This window comes from Dipodomys merriami, unplaced genomic scaffold, assembly GCF_024711535.1.
Source record: "Dipodomys merriami isolate MVZ:Mamm:240054 unplaced genomic scaffold, mDipMer1.0.p SCAF_15, whole genome shotgun sequence".
Taxonomy (NCBI): domain Eukaryota; kingdom Metazoa; phylum Chordata; class Mammalia; order Rodentia; family Heteromyidae; genus Dipodomys; species Dipodomys merriami.
Window position 1 is genome coordinate 4,588,003 of NW_027202826.1, and position 16,513 is coordinate 4,604,515.

At 39.6% G+C, this 16,513-nt stretch overlaps 1 protein-coding gene across 3 annotated transcripts in view; it reads left to right on the top strand.

The window, feature by feature from the left end:
- Naa15 (N-alpha-acetyltransferase 15, NatA auxiliary subunit) overlaps nt 1-16,513 on the top strand; it is a 63,166-nt gene that overhangs the window by 14,625 nt on the left and 32,028 nt on the right. For all 3 annotated transcript variants that reach the window (XM_070022112.1, XM_070022111.1, XM_070022110.1), the window contains exons 2-9: nt 3,418-3,502; nt 6,743-6,847; nt 8,211-8,368; nt 10,168-10,302; nt 12,117-12,270; nt 13,261-13,380; nt 14,494-14,589; nt 16,342-16,448. In XM_070022112.1, coding sequence (XP_069878213.1) covers nt 6,754-6,847; nt 8,211-8,368; nt 10,168-10,302; nt 12,117-12,270; nt 13,261-13,380; nt 14,494-14,589; nt 16,342-16,448 — 864 coding nt within the window. In that variant the 5' untranslated portion in view covers nt 3,418-3,502; nt 6,743-6,753. The remainder of the gene's footprint in view (nt 1-3,417; nt 3,503-6,742; nt 6,848-8,210; nt 8,369-10,167; nt 10,303-12,116; nt 12,271-13,260; nt 13,381-14,493; nt 14,590-16,341; nt 16,449-16,513) is intronic.

Here is a 16,513-nt window from a genome sequence, read left to right on the forward strand (position 1 = left end):
TGGATTGGATAAACTTAGTTAATGTATCCAATACACTGAGTTTTCCCATTACTTTGATTTTGCAGTTGAACATAAGTTATGCCCTTCATCTTCCACCTTGGGAAGAAGTATTTTATTTGATAAGTGTTCGCTGTTGCTGCTTTGAGCATTTTCACAAGAGCTAATATGGAAGTCCTAAATAGGCCTTTCATTTCTGGTTGGCATCTATTGATTGTCTTTTTCCGGATGAGAGTTTCTTGCTTGAATATCAGTTTGCTAGACTCGGTCTTGTTGAAATGTTGTGAAGAAGATGGATACTTTTATTCACAGGTTTAATTTCAGTTAAAGCAGCAAAGTCCTCTTATTGGATATGATCCTTATGCCAGTTCTCAAAATCTTTTCAGTCCTGTTTGTATCTATCGTGGGTATGAACCACCCTCTCATCCAGTCTAGTTCCTGTTCAGTTCTCATAATCTTCTATGTTGGGAGTGAGATTAAGTCTATGCATGTGCAATTCAGGGGTGAGCGCAAAAGTTCACAGCAACTTTGTAGGGTTGCTCTCCACAGTTCCTCTTTTTCTGTGATTTTACTGAGTGATTTTTCAGGGTACTTTTTTCATCTTCTGGCTAGGAATTCTATGGGGCTTTAGTTTTTTTCTGGCTAGGAATTCTATGGGGCTTTAGTTTTTTTTTTTTTTTTTTTTTTTTTTTGTCGGTCATGGGGCTTGAACTCTGGGCCTGGGCGCTGTCCCTCAGCTCTTCAGCTCAAGGCGAGCACTCTACCACTTGAGCTACAGCGCCACTTCCGGTTTTCTGGTGGTTTATTGGAGATAGGAGTCTCACGGTCTCTCCTGCCCGGGCTGGCTTTGAACCGCAATCCTCAGATCTCAGCCTCCTGAGTAGCTAGGATTACAGGCGTGAGCCACCAGCGCCCGGCCTGGGGCTTTAGTTTTTTTCTGCTGGGTAATATTCTTTTATGACTAAGTACATGTGTGCTTAGAGGCTTACTAATTTATGCTTCTCAAATAGCAGCAGCTCTTGTTTTCACAGATTTTCTCCTTTAAAAAAATTTTCATTGACCTTCTTACCTTTCTTTATCTTTAAATCTTTGGGTTTAATATACTCTTTTTTTCCCCATGGGTCTTTCTTAAGGTTAAAGTAGAGGTAATTATTTGGAACCTTTTATAAGAGTTTTTTTTTTTTTTTTTGTCACCCTGATTTAGTAGTTTTTTTTTTTTTTTTTTTAACAAATTTGGGTTGTGTTGTAACCTTTTTTTTTTTTTTTTTTTTTTTTTTTCTTTTTGGTCAGTTGTGGGGCTTGAATTCTGGGCCTGGGTGCTGTCCCTCAGCTCTTCAGCTCAAGGCTACCACACTAGCACTTGAGCCACAGCGCCACTTCCAACTTTTTTCTTTTTGCTTATGTGGTGCTGGGAAATGAACCCAGGGCCTCATGCATGAAAGGCAAGCGCTCTACCACTAGCCACATTCCCAGCTACAATGTCCGGCTTTTTCTGCTTATGTGGTGCTGAGGAATTGAACCCAGGGCCTCATGCATGCAAGGCAAGCACTCTACCACTGAACCACCTTCCCAGCCCACTTTTTTTTTTTTTTTGTCGGTCGTGGGGCCTTGAACTCTGGGCCTGAGCGCTGTCCCTTAGCTCAGCTCAAGGCTAATGCTGTACCACTTGAGCTACAGTGCCACTCCAGTTTTCTGGTAGTTTATTGGAGATAAGAGTTTCAGGGATACAATTACAGGTTTGAGCCACCGGCTCCCTGCTTGTGTTGTAACTTTTTTATTTATACTCCTTAGAGTTTAAGACTCTAGTTGGTTCTTTGTGTTCATATTTTTAAATAAAGTTTGACCGTTTGTCAGTGCGCATGCTAGTCCTAGGGCTTGAACTCAGGGCCTGGGCACTGTCTCTAAGCTTGTGTGACTACTGCTCTACTACTTGAGCCACCACTTCTGGGATAAGAGTCTCACAGTATTTCTTGCCTGGGCTGGCTTTGAACCATGATCAACACCCTGAATAGTTAGGATTACAGATGTGAGTCACAGCCACCTGGCTTAGAATTTTCTTGCTTTATCTGCACATTTTCTACTTAATTTTGCTTACCTTTTAGCTCTTAACACATTTCATATTTTGAATACAAAGTTAATACCATTCTTATTTTAATGCTTTTTACGTGATTTTCTCCATGTTAATTTCTTAGAATTTTTTGTTGTTGATGTTGTCATTGGTATTGGTTGTGGGACTTTAACTCAGGGGGTTGTGGGACTTTAACTCAGGGTCTGAGAACTGTCCTTGAGTTTTTTCTCTCAAAAGCTGGTGCTCTGCCACTTTGAGCCACAAGTGCACTTACAGTTTTCTAGTGGTTAATTGGAGATAAAGTGTCTCACAGACTTCTCTGCCCAGGCTGGTTTTGAAACCAGATCCTCAGATCTCAGCCTCCTGAGTTAGGATTACTGGTGTGAGCCACCAATGCCTGGCTGCAGAAAGTTGTATTTTGTTTTGTTTTTGTTTTGCCAATCCTGGGGCTGGGCCTGGGCACTGTCCCTGAACTTCTTTGGCTTAAGGCTAGCACTCTACCACGTGAGCCACAGTGCCACTTCCATCTCTTTCTGTGTATGTAGTATTGAGGAATTGAACCCAGGGCTTCATCCATGCTAGGCAAGAACTCCACTACATTCCCAGCCCCAGAATTTGATTTTTTAAGTGTACTTATCTCCTTTTTTGTTGCTCTTACTTCAACAATCATCAGATTTTTGGGAGTGGATTTATGTTTTTTTCTTAATCTATACTCCCATTAATTTTACTTTTTGTATATTGAGCCCCTTCCCCATCCCCCCAATCTTGGGCCTTGTACTCAGAGCACTGTCCCTGAGCTTCAGTGCTCTACCATTAATGCCACAGCTCCACCTTAGGCTTTTTTCTTTTGTGTTGGGGAGAGTGCTAATTGGAGATAAGAATCTCCAGGGGGCTGGGAAGGTGACTCAGTGGTAGAGTGCTTGCCTTGCATGCATGGGGCCGTGGGTTCAATTCCCCAGTACCACATAAGCAAAAAGAAAAAAGCCGGAAGTGGCTCTGTGGCTCAAGTGGTATAGTGCTAGCCTTGAGCTGAAGAGCTGAGGGACAGCGCCCAGGCCCCAGAGTTCAGGCCCCACGACCAGACCCCCCCCCAAAAAAAAAAAAAAAAAAAAGTCTCCAGGATTTTTCCTGCCCAAGCTGGCTTTAAACTGAGATCCTCAGATCCCATTCTGAGTAGGATTATAGGGGTGAGCCACTGATGATCAGCTATATATTGAATTTTTGGTAATCTTGAGCAGACTTTTAGTGGGACTTAGGAAAAATAGGGAAATAACATTTTATAGAATAAACACTTGACATTGAGTTTAAAGGTTTTGCTTTTGTTAATCTCACCTTTTTTGTTGTTTTTACAGAGATGTTATGAACATAAACAATACAGAAATGGGTTGAAGTTCTGTAAACAAATCCTCTCTAATCCCAAATTTGCTGAGCATGGAGGTAAGAACAAATAGTGTTTTCTTTAAGTGTAAATAGATGAAGATTTACTGCATATCTATCTAGTTTCTCTATTGGGCTCTTATTTTCCAGAGAATTTTTAATCTAGTGTCAAGAAAAGAATAACATATTCTGCTGAAGTGCTGGTTTATTCCTGTTTTGAACTTAAATGGAAAAGGCAAGGCCTAATAGGGCAACAAGCTTGTTCAAGTATGAAATGAACTGGAATTACTTTTCTTTTTTAAAAAAATAACGTTATACAGAAAGTGACTGATAAGTTCTTGCTTATGAACCATTTATTTAAATTGTAGTTTTTCAAAATTGAGTCATTTTATTTATATTATAATGGACAGTTACTAGCTTTTGCCTATATGAAAACAAATGGTTTGGATGTTTGTAAGGAAAGGGTGAGTGGGGCATACAGACTTGGAAACAGACGTAAGAAATAATGTCTCCCAACTACTTAACATTAAGTGCTGAAAAGGAAGGGGAATAACCGTTCTCTACTAGCTTACTTCTTTGTTAAAATTCTTTTTACTTTTGTCTACATTTAGTATTCTTCTCCTAGCATTTCAGTTTTAACTTATTACAGCAATTTGGAGACAGAAAACAACAAGAACAAAAGTATTTAATATTACTCCCTTTTCCTTATTATTTCCTTTTCATATTGTTGTGCTGGAAATGTGGCTCGAGTAGTAGAGAACCTGCCAAGCAAGTGCAGGCCCTAAATTCAAACTACATTTCTGAATGAATAAAAATATCTTGTCATTTGGATATTAGTCTGTTTTATAGCTGTTTTTGAAATGTATGTATCCTGGTTAATTTGAAATTTTAATAATATTTATGAAATGTTATCAAATTACTGTATTGTATTGTTTCTAAAGTACAGTTTTCCGCATTTTATTTCATTAGTTCTAAAATGTAACCCCTCCCATATTTTAGCATATCAGAAAACAAGTTGGATATGAAGTGAAACTGTTTGAAGTATGTTGAACTTGAATTTTTCTTTTTATATTAGCTTACATTAGTTATACAAAAATTTTAAGTTCCCACATACTAACAAAAATTAAAAGTAGTACATGCTGTATCTCCCTTATGATTATATTTTTATTTATCTTTTCTTCCAAATAGCTTTTTTTTCCTATAAGTTTAAAATTATGGCCTTCAATATTAGGCAAGTCATGAGAATTTTCATTTCTTCATGCATCATAGGATACACATTATATTTACACATTGAATTTTTTTTTCTTTTCTGAAAACTTTCTCAACTCTTTTATCTGTTGATGTTCTAGCAACTTGTGCATTTAATAATCCACAGAATTATTTTAAAACAATGATAGAAATATAGATAATTGTGTATATTGACGATTGGAAGGTTAATTTAAGCTTTGTATAACAGGTTTATAGAAAGTTTTTTTTTTTGTTCATTTGTTTGTTTTTTTGGGTCTGGTCGTGGGGCCTGAACTCTGGGCCTGGGCACTGTCCCTTAGCTCTTCAGCTCAAGGCTAGCGCTCTACCACTTGAGCCACAGCGCCACTTCAGGCTTTTTTCTTTTTGCTTATGTGGTGCTGAACTTCTGGTTTTTTTCTTTTTGCTTATGTGGTGCTGAGGAATCAAACCCAGGGCCTCATGCATGCAAGGCAAGCGCTCTACGCTACCTTCCCAGCTCTAGAAAATTTTTTTCAAGATAGAAATTTAATTTTTTTTTTTTTTTTGCCAGTCCTGGGGCTTGACTTCAGGGCCTGGGCACTGTCCCTGAGCTTCTTTGGCTCAAGGCTAGTGCTCTACCACTTGAGCCATAGTCTCACTTCTGGCCTTTTCTGTGTATGTGGTATTCGGGAATTGAACCCAGAGCTTCATGATGCTAGGCAAACATTGTACCACTAAGCCACATTCCCAGCCTCAAGATAGAAATGTTTGCTGTTTTTAGTTTGGTTTGTTTCTGTTGTATGTGAGTATGTGTAGGGGGAGTGGGGGGTGGGCGGAATTGGAGTTTGAACTTCACACTTTGTGCCTGCCAGGCAAGCACTCGACCTGAGCCATGCCCCCATCTCTTTTATTAGCTATATTTCAGGTTGGGTCTTGTACTTTTTTTTGCCTATATTAGCCTCAGGCCATGATAGACCTTCAAGTACCATCATACCTGGCTGGTTTGCTAAGGAGAAGCATCTCTAAACTTCTTGTTTGAGCTGTTTGCTCTCTCTCTCTCTCTCTCTCTCTCTCTCTCTCTCTCTCTCTCTCTCTCTCTCTCTCTCTCTCCCCCTCTCTCTCTCCCTCTCTCTCTCTCTCCCTCCCTCCCTCCCTCCCTCCCTCCCTCCCTCCCTCCCTCCCTCCCTCTTGCTCTCGCTCTTTCTCTTCCTTTTCCTCTTCCTCTTTGTATAGGTACTTAGTTTGAACTCAAGGTCTATACCTTAGCTTTTTTTGTATTCAAGGCTGGTACTTAACCACTTGAGCTACAGCTGCACTCCACAGCTTTTGCTGCACTTTTTGACAGTTAATGGGAAATAAGAGTCTCATGCACTTGCCTGTCTAAGGCTGGCTTTGAACAACAGTCCTCAAATCTCAGTCTTTTGAGTAGCTAGGATTACAGGCATCACCACCTGGCTTCTTTTCATATTTTCATGGAATTTCTCTTAAGAATAGTAATAGCCAGACTCGGTTGGCTCATTCCTGTAATCTTAGCTACTCAGGAAGCTGAGATCTGAGGATCACAGTTCAGAGACAGCCCAGGCAGGAAAGTCCGTGAGACTCTACCTCCATTTGACCACCAGAAAACCAGAAGTGGCACTGTAGCTCAAGTAGTAGAGCACTTGCCTTGAGCTGAAGAGCTGAGGGACAGTGCCCAGGCCCAAAGTTCAAGCCCCATGACTGGCGCCCCCCCCAAAAAAAGAATAGTAATAGTTACTGTATGTTAGTAGATGAATCATTAACTTATCTTTCTAGACATGTATGTTAGTAGATGAATCATTAACTTATCTTTCTAGACATAGGAGCTTTTTGTGTTTTTATCTAAAAAAAATGTAGGTGAGCCTCTAAGAAAAAATCTAGAAATTTCTGTTTTTGTTGGGTTTGAAAAACATATTAGTTCCATATAAACCTTTAAAATATCAATAATATTGAAAATATTAGTTCTAAACATAGTATAGTCTTTGGTTTTGAAAGTATTACTGTCTGTTGCTAACTTTTTATTTTTAATGTTTAATTTCTTTTATCTTTCTCTTTCCCATTTGTTATTAAAAATAGAAACTCTGGCTATGAAAGGATTAACTTTGAACTGTTTGGGGAAAAAGGAAGAAGCTTATGAACTGGTTCGTAGAGGTTTGAGAAATGACTTGAAGAGTCATGTGTGTATCCTTTTTGAAATAAATTTAAGAATTGCGTTGGGGTGCTTGAATTAAGGCCATAATTTCAGAACCGTAAGTTTATATGCCTCTTACTGTGCAATTCCAGAGGAAATTACTTATTTTTAAATGAGTACTACAAGCTGCCTTCATGTTTTAATGATGTTTCTATCTCTCAGAAAAATGGGACTTGCCTTTTAAATTATCCATGATAGCTTTTCCCAGCCTTAATGAGAGGGGCTTTGCTTTGGCCTAAGTGTTCCTGCACACTTAACTTCATGTGCTAAATCCTAATCACCCCGGATGGTGTTGATACTTGATGTTATTAAGGAGGGAGAGAGGAAAGAGGCCTTCATAAATGGAATTAATGAAATTTGCCCCTTTGGTCATTTGAGGAGGTAGCTAGTGTGTCAGCTTTAAAGCAGAGACAAGCCTTGGCCATTATGGAAATTTTTTTTTTTTTTTTTTTTTTTTTTTTAGTTGGTCTTGGGGCTTGAACTCTGGGCGTGGGTGCTGTCCTTGGGCTCTTCAGTTCAAGGCAAGTGCTCTACTGCTTGAGCCACAGCGCCACTTCTGGTTTTCTAGTGGTTTATTGGAGGTAAGAGTCTCACGGACTTCCCTGCCTGGTCTGGTCTGGCTTTGAACAGCGAGCTCCAGATCTCAGCCTCCTGAGTAGCTAGGATTACAGGCGTGAGCCACTGGCACCCAGCTCCATTACTGAATTTTATTGTGCTTTAAATTTTGGTTCTCTACCACTTGAGCCACTTTGACTTATTTTTTATTTTTTGGTAGTTATTTGGAGTCTCACAGACTTCCCTGCCCTGGCTGGATTCAGACCACTCAGATCTCATCTTCCTGAATAGCTAGGATTATAGGTGTGAGCCCCCAGCACCCAGCTTTGAATGTTTTGACATTGTGTATAATAATAATGTGTAATTGGTTTTTTGAAACTTTTATTGTACTAAGTGCTGTCCTAAAGATGGTATTGTATTTTTCTTTTTCCTTTCAGTAATAAAGATAACTCCTTAGACTTACTTCACATTTATTTTATATCAGCCAGTGTACATTTCATGTATTGTATCCTATTTAGTCATTACTACTTTGCTTTCATGTATGGGTCTTCTAACATAAATGATGAATCAATGAGACTAACTTAAGAGGTCTTGCAGAGTTAATAAAGCAGACTTCTGCATCCTTTTCTCTGGCTCTAAAAGCTATGCTCTTTTCTGTTTTGTTCCCTTTTATCTTTGTATCTCCGACCTCTTTTAAGTTCATAATTTTGGAAATTGCTATAGTTTTCCAAGGTTCCGGGAAAATGATGTAGAATAATACTTGTCTTGTAGGTTGTACCCTTAACTGAATTTCTTCAGGTTGGCATGTTTATGGCCTTCTTCAGAGGTCAGACAAGAAGTATGACGAAGCCATTAAGTGTTACAGAAATGCACTAAAGTGGGATAAGGACAACCTTCAGATCTTAAGGGACCTCTCCCTGCTGCAGATTCAGATGAGGGACCTTGAGGGGTACAGAGTGAGTGATTCGAGGAAACTTATTTTAAGCTGAAGAATTTGTTTAGAGCTTCGATTATTTCTTCATTCATTTTCCATATCATTTTTCAGTTTTTGGGTTTTTTTTTTTTTTTTTTTGTTAGTCATGGGGCTTGAACTTTGGGTGCTGTCCCTCAGCTCTTCAGATCAAGGCAAGCGCTCTACCATTTAAGCCACAGCACCACTTCCGGTTTTCTGGTGGTTAATTGGAGATAAGAGTCTCATGGACTTTCTTGCCCAGCCTGACTGTGAACCATGATCCTCAGATCTCAGCCTCCTGAGTAGTTGGGATTACAGGCGTAAGCCACTGGCACCTGGTCTTCCATATCATTTTTAAAACTTTTTTTTTTTTTTTTTTTTTTTGGTCCAGTCGTGGGGCCTGAACTCTGGGCCTGAGCGCTGTCCCTCAGCTCTTCAGCTCAAAGCTAGAGCTCTACCACTAGAGCCACAGCGCCACTTCCGGCTTTTTTCTTTTTGCTTATGTGGTGCTGAGGAATCGAACCCAGGGCCTCAGGCATGCAAGGCAAGTGCTCTACCACTGAGCCACCTTCCCAGCCCCATTTTTAAAACTTTTCATAGTAGTGAATAATCTATTTCCACTATATTCAGCCTTTTGGAGTTCTTCATTAGCCCATTCTACTTTTAAAAAATAATTTTATTGGAAAGCCCCCACACCTACTACCTTAGTTATTAAAGTATATATTATATATATTTTGGTGAGGCAAATTTGAATGACTATAAGGTTATTTCACTATGTTAAAAAGTAGACTGTGATGCCTTTAGCAGGGTCTGTTTTCATTATTGATGTTGTATTTTATGTTGGAACTGCTGAGGTTTTTTTTTAGAGTCCTGGGACTTGAACTTAGGGCCCGGGCACTGTCCCTGAGCCCCTTTACGATCATGCTAGTGCTCTACCACTTGAACCACAGCTCTTATTTCCAGCTTTTTCTGAGTAGCTTATTGGAGATGAGTCTCATAGACTCATCTTGCTTCAAACCACTATCCTCAGATCTCAGCCTCCTGAGTAGCTAGGATTACAGTCATGAGCCATGGCGCCCAGCTTCAACTGATGAATTTTATTTTATTTTTTTATTTTTTGGGGTCCGGTCATGAGGCCTGAACTCTGGGCCTGGGCGCTGTCCCTCAGCTCTTCAGTTCATGGCTAGCACTCTACCACTTGAGCCATAGCGCCACTTTCGGCTTTTTTCTTTTTGCTTAATGTGGTGCTGAGGAATCGAACCCAGGGCCTCAGGCATGCAAGGCAAGCGCTCTGCCACTGAGCCACCTTCCCAGCCCCCAACTGATGAATTTTAAAGCTTCAATATTAATTCTCAAATCAGTCTTGGATTTATTTAGTCCCTCTTTACTATTATTCCTTCCCCACCACTACCCCACCTTCCATGGGTAACCTGTTGGAATTGTTTTTCCTGTATATCTTATTAATTAGGTGTTATATTTTCTAAAGAACTTTGGAATATTTTTTCCTTTGTACTGTCTTCATCATCCAGTCTCTTTTTGGAGTAGAAAGATGAAGAAATGAAGGATACTACCTGGTATTGAGTTAAAATTTCAACATTAGTTTATAAGGCTTCATTGTAATTCTTGAATAAAAGTATTCTTTTGCCTCTGTCCAGCTACTACATGGTATGGGTTAAACCTTTCTGTCATTGTTTTCAGCATTGGGTTGCAAAATACATAGTACTGTGGAATGAGTGGATCTGATGTTCCAAAGGAGGATTGCTTTGACTGAAATCTAAGAGAATATGTTTTTTCTCTTGAAAGGAAACGAGATATCAGTTACTACAGCTTCGACCTGCACAGAGAGCATCATGGATTGGTTATGCTATTGCCTATCATTTATTAGAAGATTATGAAATGGCAGCAAAGATTTTAGAAGAATTTAGGAAAACACAACAGGTAATATCAAGAAGAGCGTTTACTAAATAAGATTCTGTATGTGATTCAGAAAAGTATACATTGTCTGACTAACCTTTTATTTAGGAACAACTTAAAACCTGCAAAATGTGTGAGAGTAGTACAAAGGAACTCAATGTAGGAATTCACTTTGATATATTTGCTTTAAAATCCCTGACCTATATTTCTATTTAAATTTTCTTCATTAGAAGAGTGAATTTAACTCATTGGCAAAGTGCTTGCCTTGAATACATGACATTCTGTATTTGGTCCTCAGCACATGCAAATGTATTAATAATAAATAATAGTGGTTAATAACTATAGAGGTATTACTGTACAGACTGTTAAAGTTAGTTTTAATATATAGAAGCTATGAAATCCATATTGAAACTATACTAATTGTGCTACTTAAATATCTTCTAATAGCTTTTACCCATTACAGTTTCCAGTTGGGAATCTGATTGCATATAGTTAGCTCTATTTTTCTCTTTCCTTGTCCCTGTTTCTTTGCCTTTGCCTTTTTCTTTCTTTTTCTTTTCTTGGTTGCTGTTCCTGAGCTCTTTTGCCCAAGGCTAGTGCTCTACCACTTTTGAGCCACAGCTCCTTTTCTGGTTTTATGGTAGTTAGTTGGAGATGAAGAGCCTCACAGATTTGTGTGCTGGTGCTCAGACCTGTACTCCTGGCTACTCAGGAGGCTGAGATCTGATGGTTGTGGTTCAAAGCTTATCCAGGCAGCAAAGTCCCTGAGACTATTATCTCCAATTAACCATCAGAAAAACGGAAGTAGTGTTTTGTTCAAAGTGGTAGAGCACTAGGCTTCAGCATAAAACCTCAGGGACAGTGCCTAGGCCCTGAGTTCAAGCCCCATAGCTGACAGAGTAAGTCTCATTGTCAAGGCTGTCTTCTAACCGTGAACCTCAGATTCCAGCCTCCTGAGTAGCAAGGATTATAGGTGTGAGCCACCAGTGCCCAGTGCATTATTTCTTCTTCTTTTGTGTGTGTGTGTGTGTGTGTGTGTGTGTGTAAATCACATTTTTTTTTCCCATTCATCATTGGATGTGTACCTAGACTGCATCCATCTATGAACCAATAATTTTAGTATTCGTTGGTTCCCCCCCCCCCCCAATTGTTTCTGTAGTGGCTGCAATATGGGAGTTCTCTGACTGTTTTCCTTACAAATTTTTTTCCTTTGTAAGTTGTAGGGCTTGAACTTAGGGCCTGGATGCAGTCCCTGAGCTCTTTTTGCTCCAGGCTAATGTTGTACTACTTTGAGCCACAGTGCCACTTCTAGTTTTTGGGTGGTTAATTGGGGATAAAGAGTCTCATAGACTTTCCTGCCAAGGCTAGCTTTGAACTGTGGTCCTCAGATCTCAGCCTGAGTAGGGTTTCTGGTCTTAGCCACCAGTGAATGTGCTTACTTTTTCTTCTTCCAGCTTTTTGGTGGTTGATTGGAGATAAAAATCACAGACTTTTCTGCTTGGGCTGGCCTTGAACCATGATCCTCAGATTTCAGCCTCCTAAGGAGCTAAGATTACAGGGGTGAGCCACTGCGTGCCAGCCCTCCTAGATTCCTTAGTTTGCATCAGCTGTGAAGAGCTTTTACTTGTTTCCATTTACTGATTTTTCTTTAAGGATTTATGGGTTTTTACTCAACTAATATTAGAAGATAATAATTAAGAGTTACATAGACAGGTATTTAAGAATTTCTAAAAGTTTTTTTCAATTTGATATCCTTGTACTTTATATTTTAGTGTATAAATTAATTTCTAATAGGAAAGCAAATTCTTATTGTTAGTATTCCTTATATCCTTACACAGACATCCCCCGATAAAGTGGATTATGAATATAGTGAACTCCTTTTATATCAGAATCAAGTTCTTCGAGAAGCAGGTCTCTATAGAGAAGCCTTGGAACATCTTTGTACCTATGAAAAACAAATTTGTGATAAACTTGCTGTAGAAGAAACCAAAGGTATTTTAAAGAATATCACTTATTCTAATATTTAATTATAGCAAAGACAAGACTGAAAGATAATTTAATTGCTACTGAATATCTTTAGCCTTTTTTTTTCTTTTGGTTGCTCATGGGGTTTTAATCTGAGCCTGGGCGCTGTCCCTCAGCTCTTTAGCTCCAGGTGAGTGCTCTACCACTTGAGCCCCAGTGCCACTTCCGGTTTTCTGGAGGTAAGAGTCTCAAGGACTTTCCTGCCCAGACTGGCATAATCCATGATCCTCAGACCTCAGCCACCTGAGTAGCTAGGAATACAGGTGTGAGCCACCAATGCCTGACTATCTTTAGCCTTTTATGGTAGAAAATTGTTGATTCACTTAAAAATTTTTTTTTGGGGGGGGGGCTAGTTTATTGGAGTGGAAGAGTTTTTTTGCCTGGGGTGTCTATGAACTATAATGTTCAGAGTTCAGGCTCCTGTAACTAGGGTTACAGGCATGACCACTAGTGCCTGTCCTTACACTGTGTAATTTGTGAAGTGAGAAATGCTTACTTTCACAATGGGTATAAGAGATGAGAACTGCAAACACAATTCCATAGAGTGATTTAGTAAAGCATCTTTTTTTAATTGTTGAGTTGAACTTGTGAAGAATTGAACTTGTGAAGATGAAGTTTCTTAGCTAGCCTCTTTTTTTCTTGAAGCGTACTGGTCCTTGGGCTTGAAACTCAGGACCTGGGGCTGTCCCTGAGTTTTTTTGCTCAAAGCTAACTCTACCATTTGAGCCACAGCTCCCCTTGTGGACATGGTATTTCTAAACAACAAGACAATAAAATCAATATGATAAACAATCGTTTTCAGTGGAGTTGGGAATTCAGCAGGATATCAGCCCTATCTCCTTCCCTACATTGATTCAAAATGAGGTTTTAAGAGAAACATTTAGGAAAAGTTAAAAAGTTAAAACTTGTAAGGTTTTTCCATGGTCATTTTGGTTGATGTTTCTGTTTGTTAATCAGGGGAGCTTCTCTTGCAATTATGCCGTTTGGAAGATGCTGCTGATGTTTATAGAGGATTGCAAGAGAGAAATCCTGAAAACTGGGCCTATTACAAAGGCTTAGAAAAAGCACTCAAGCCAGGTAGAGTTGGTTAAAGTTAAGCTTTGGTAAACTCTTTTGTTAATGCTTGTTAACTCAGTAAAGCACAGCAATAAAAACAGTAAGTAACCATTGGTTCAGACCCTGAATATAAAAGTATATTGCTTGTGTTTCATGTTGCAGATTGAGCATGTTTTGAAATCTCTTTTTTTACAAGTTGATAGAAATGATATAGAACAGAATTGCAGAAATAACTCCAGGAAAAAAAATTAAAAATTCATAGTAGCATTCAAAATATGTGTTGGGAATTCAGTGTGTTATTTCCAATAATGAATGAGATGTATCTTACTGACAGAAAAAGAGTGGACTCCTGTAGTCATGAGTATAGCCAGCCTGGAAGAGTAAATTTTGAAAAGAGTAAATTTTTACCACTGAAACTCAAAGGCTGTCTGTGTGCCCTTTGCTCATTACTGTCTCCTACGAGTAGGTATACACTGTGGAGACAGATCCAGAAACAAATAGGAAGTATTCTTTCTTGCTCACTGATGTGGTATGGCACACTTGTTTTCTTCAAGGGTGGTAGTAAGCCTTTTAAATTCCATTGGTACATACAAGAGAAGCCTTGCTGGAGATTACTTTGAAAAAAAAAAAAGATTGATGTTTTCATAGGATTTAGTGTCTATCTGTGCTAGTAATGTGGTGGTGGAGGTGATAGAGGAATAAGATAAATGGGGAATTATAACCATGAAACAAATAGCTAGGAGAGAGTTCTAAGGAGGAATCTGGGCAATGTAAGGCCTACTTACTGAAATAAAATCTTACTAGACTGAAAGTGAGAGAGATCACAATAGAGGACAGGGAAAATGAGTGAAGGGAAGATTAAACTGGAGACAGATTTTAGCACTTGCACTTGAGAGTAAAAGAAACAATATATGAAGAAATGGAAGGTAGATCCAGAAGTTCCAGGTCTATTCTGCTATTCCAAGTAATGCATAGTAACTGAGACTCAGAAGTTTGCAGTTTGAAAGCTTGCCTAAATCAGAATAGGATAAAATAAATTATTTATTTTATATGATTATTGAATTGTGATTTTAAAAAATTATTTTGAGAAACGTGATTTGCTAGTAAAATACAACTATTTTTCTTTGTCTGCAGCTAATATGTTAGAACGGCTAAAAATATATGAGGAGGCATGGACTAAATATCCTAGGGGATTGGTGCCAAGAAGGCTGCCATTAAACTTTTTATCTGGTAAGTGAGAACACTTTGAAAGAAGGAAAGTGCTGTTACAATTTAAAGTTACTTGGAGCTTGAACTCAGGCCCTGGGCACTATGCCTGAGCTCTTTTGCCCAAGGCTAACACTCTACCCTTTTATTTTTTTGTTGGTTATGCTGCTTTAACTCTGGGCCTGGAATTGAACCCAGGGTCTTGTGCATGCAAGGCAAGCACTACCACTAAGCCACCTTCCCAGCCCCTACTCTACTGTTTTTGAGCCACAGCGCCACTTCAGGTTTTCTGGTAGCTAATTGAAGAGCAGAGTCTCATGGACTTTCCTGTCTGGGCTGGCTTTGAACCTTGATACTCAGATCTCAGCCTCATGACATGAGCCACCAGTGCCTGGCTCAAGTTAATTTTATTTTGGTTGGTGGTACCAGAGTTTGAACTAGGGACTCATGCTTGGTAAGTAAGTACCACTTGGGCCATATCTCCAGCCCCCTTTTTAATAGTTTTGTTTTTGTTTTGGTCAGTCGTGGGGCCTGAACTCGTGGTCTTGGCACTGTCCCTCAGCTCTTCAGCTCAAGGCTAGTGCTCTACCACTTGAGCCACAGCCCCACTTTCTGCTTTTTCTGCTTATGTGTTGCTGAGGAATGGAACCCAGGGCCTCATGCATTCAAGGCAAGCACTCTACCACTGAGCTACCTTCCCAGCCCTTTTTTTTTTGGTCAGTCGTGGGGCTTGAACTTTGGGTCTGGGTGCTGTCCCTGTACTCTTTAGCCCAAGGCAAGTTCTCTAGCACTTTAGCGACAGCATCACTTCCAGTTTTCTGGTGGTTATTTGGAGATAAGAGTCTCATGGACTTTCCTGTCCAGGCTGGTTTTGAACTGCCCTCCTCAGATCTCAGCTTCCTAAGTAGCTAGGATTACAGGAGTGAGTCATTGGTGCCGGCTTTTTTTTTTTTTTTTTTTTTTTTTAATATACTGGTCCTGGGGCTTGAATTTCTGGCCTGGGCCCTGTCCTTGAAGTTCTTTTGCTCCAGCATAGCATTCTACCACGTAAGCAATAGCCACTTCCAGTTTTCTGTGGTTAATTGGAGACAAGAGTCTCGTGGACTTCCCTGCACAGGCTGGCTTTGAACCTGGATCCTCAGCTCTCAGCCTCTGATAAGCTAGAATTACAGGCGTGAGTCACCAGCACCTGGTTTCACATTGATACTTTGTAAAAAGTGGTCTTCTTTTTGCCTAGACCAACCAGAACTTTGTTCCTCTAGTGTATACTTCTTGATGTCATTGGGGATCACAGGTGTGTGCCTTTGTACCCAGCCATTGTTGTTCTTTCATAGATAGAATGATAAGCATGGGCCACCACACCTAACTGTTGGTTTGAGTCTAGCCTTGAACTGCCAGTCTCTACCTCCCAAGTGCTAGACTTGAACCACTACCCTCCCTAGGCTAAGGTTTCCTTTCTTGTGGGGCTGTGGAAGGCTGATCTTGGGACTTGAACTCAGGGACTGGGCACTGTATTTTTTGTGCTTCAGGCTAGCCCCTCAACTTCAGTTTTTTTGATAGCTCATTGGATTTAAGAGTTTTACAGGCTTTCCTGCTTGGGCTGACTTCAAACCTCAATCCTTAGATCTCAGCCTCCTGAATAAGTTAGGATTACAGGTGTGAGCCATCAGTGTCCACTTTTCCTTGATTTTTAAAAATGTGCATTGCATATTGAAGTCTCATGATATACATCATTGTATGGATAAATGTAAACCAACAGATTTTTTTCTCTCCAAGGTGAGAAGTTTAAGGAATGTTTGGATAAGTTTCTGAGGATGAATTTTAGCAAGGGTTGTCCACCAGTCTTCAATACCTTGAGATCACTATACAAAGACAAAGAAAAGGTAAAAATCAAAACAATGTTTTCTTTCCTTTTCTATTATTCCATTGCTCAGTATGTTTAGTTTTT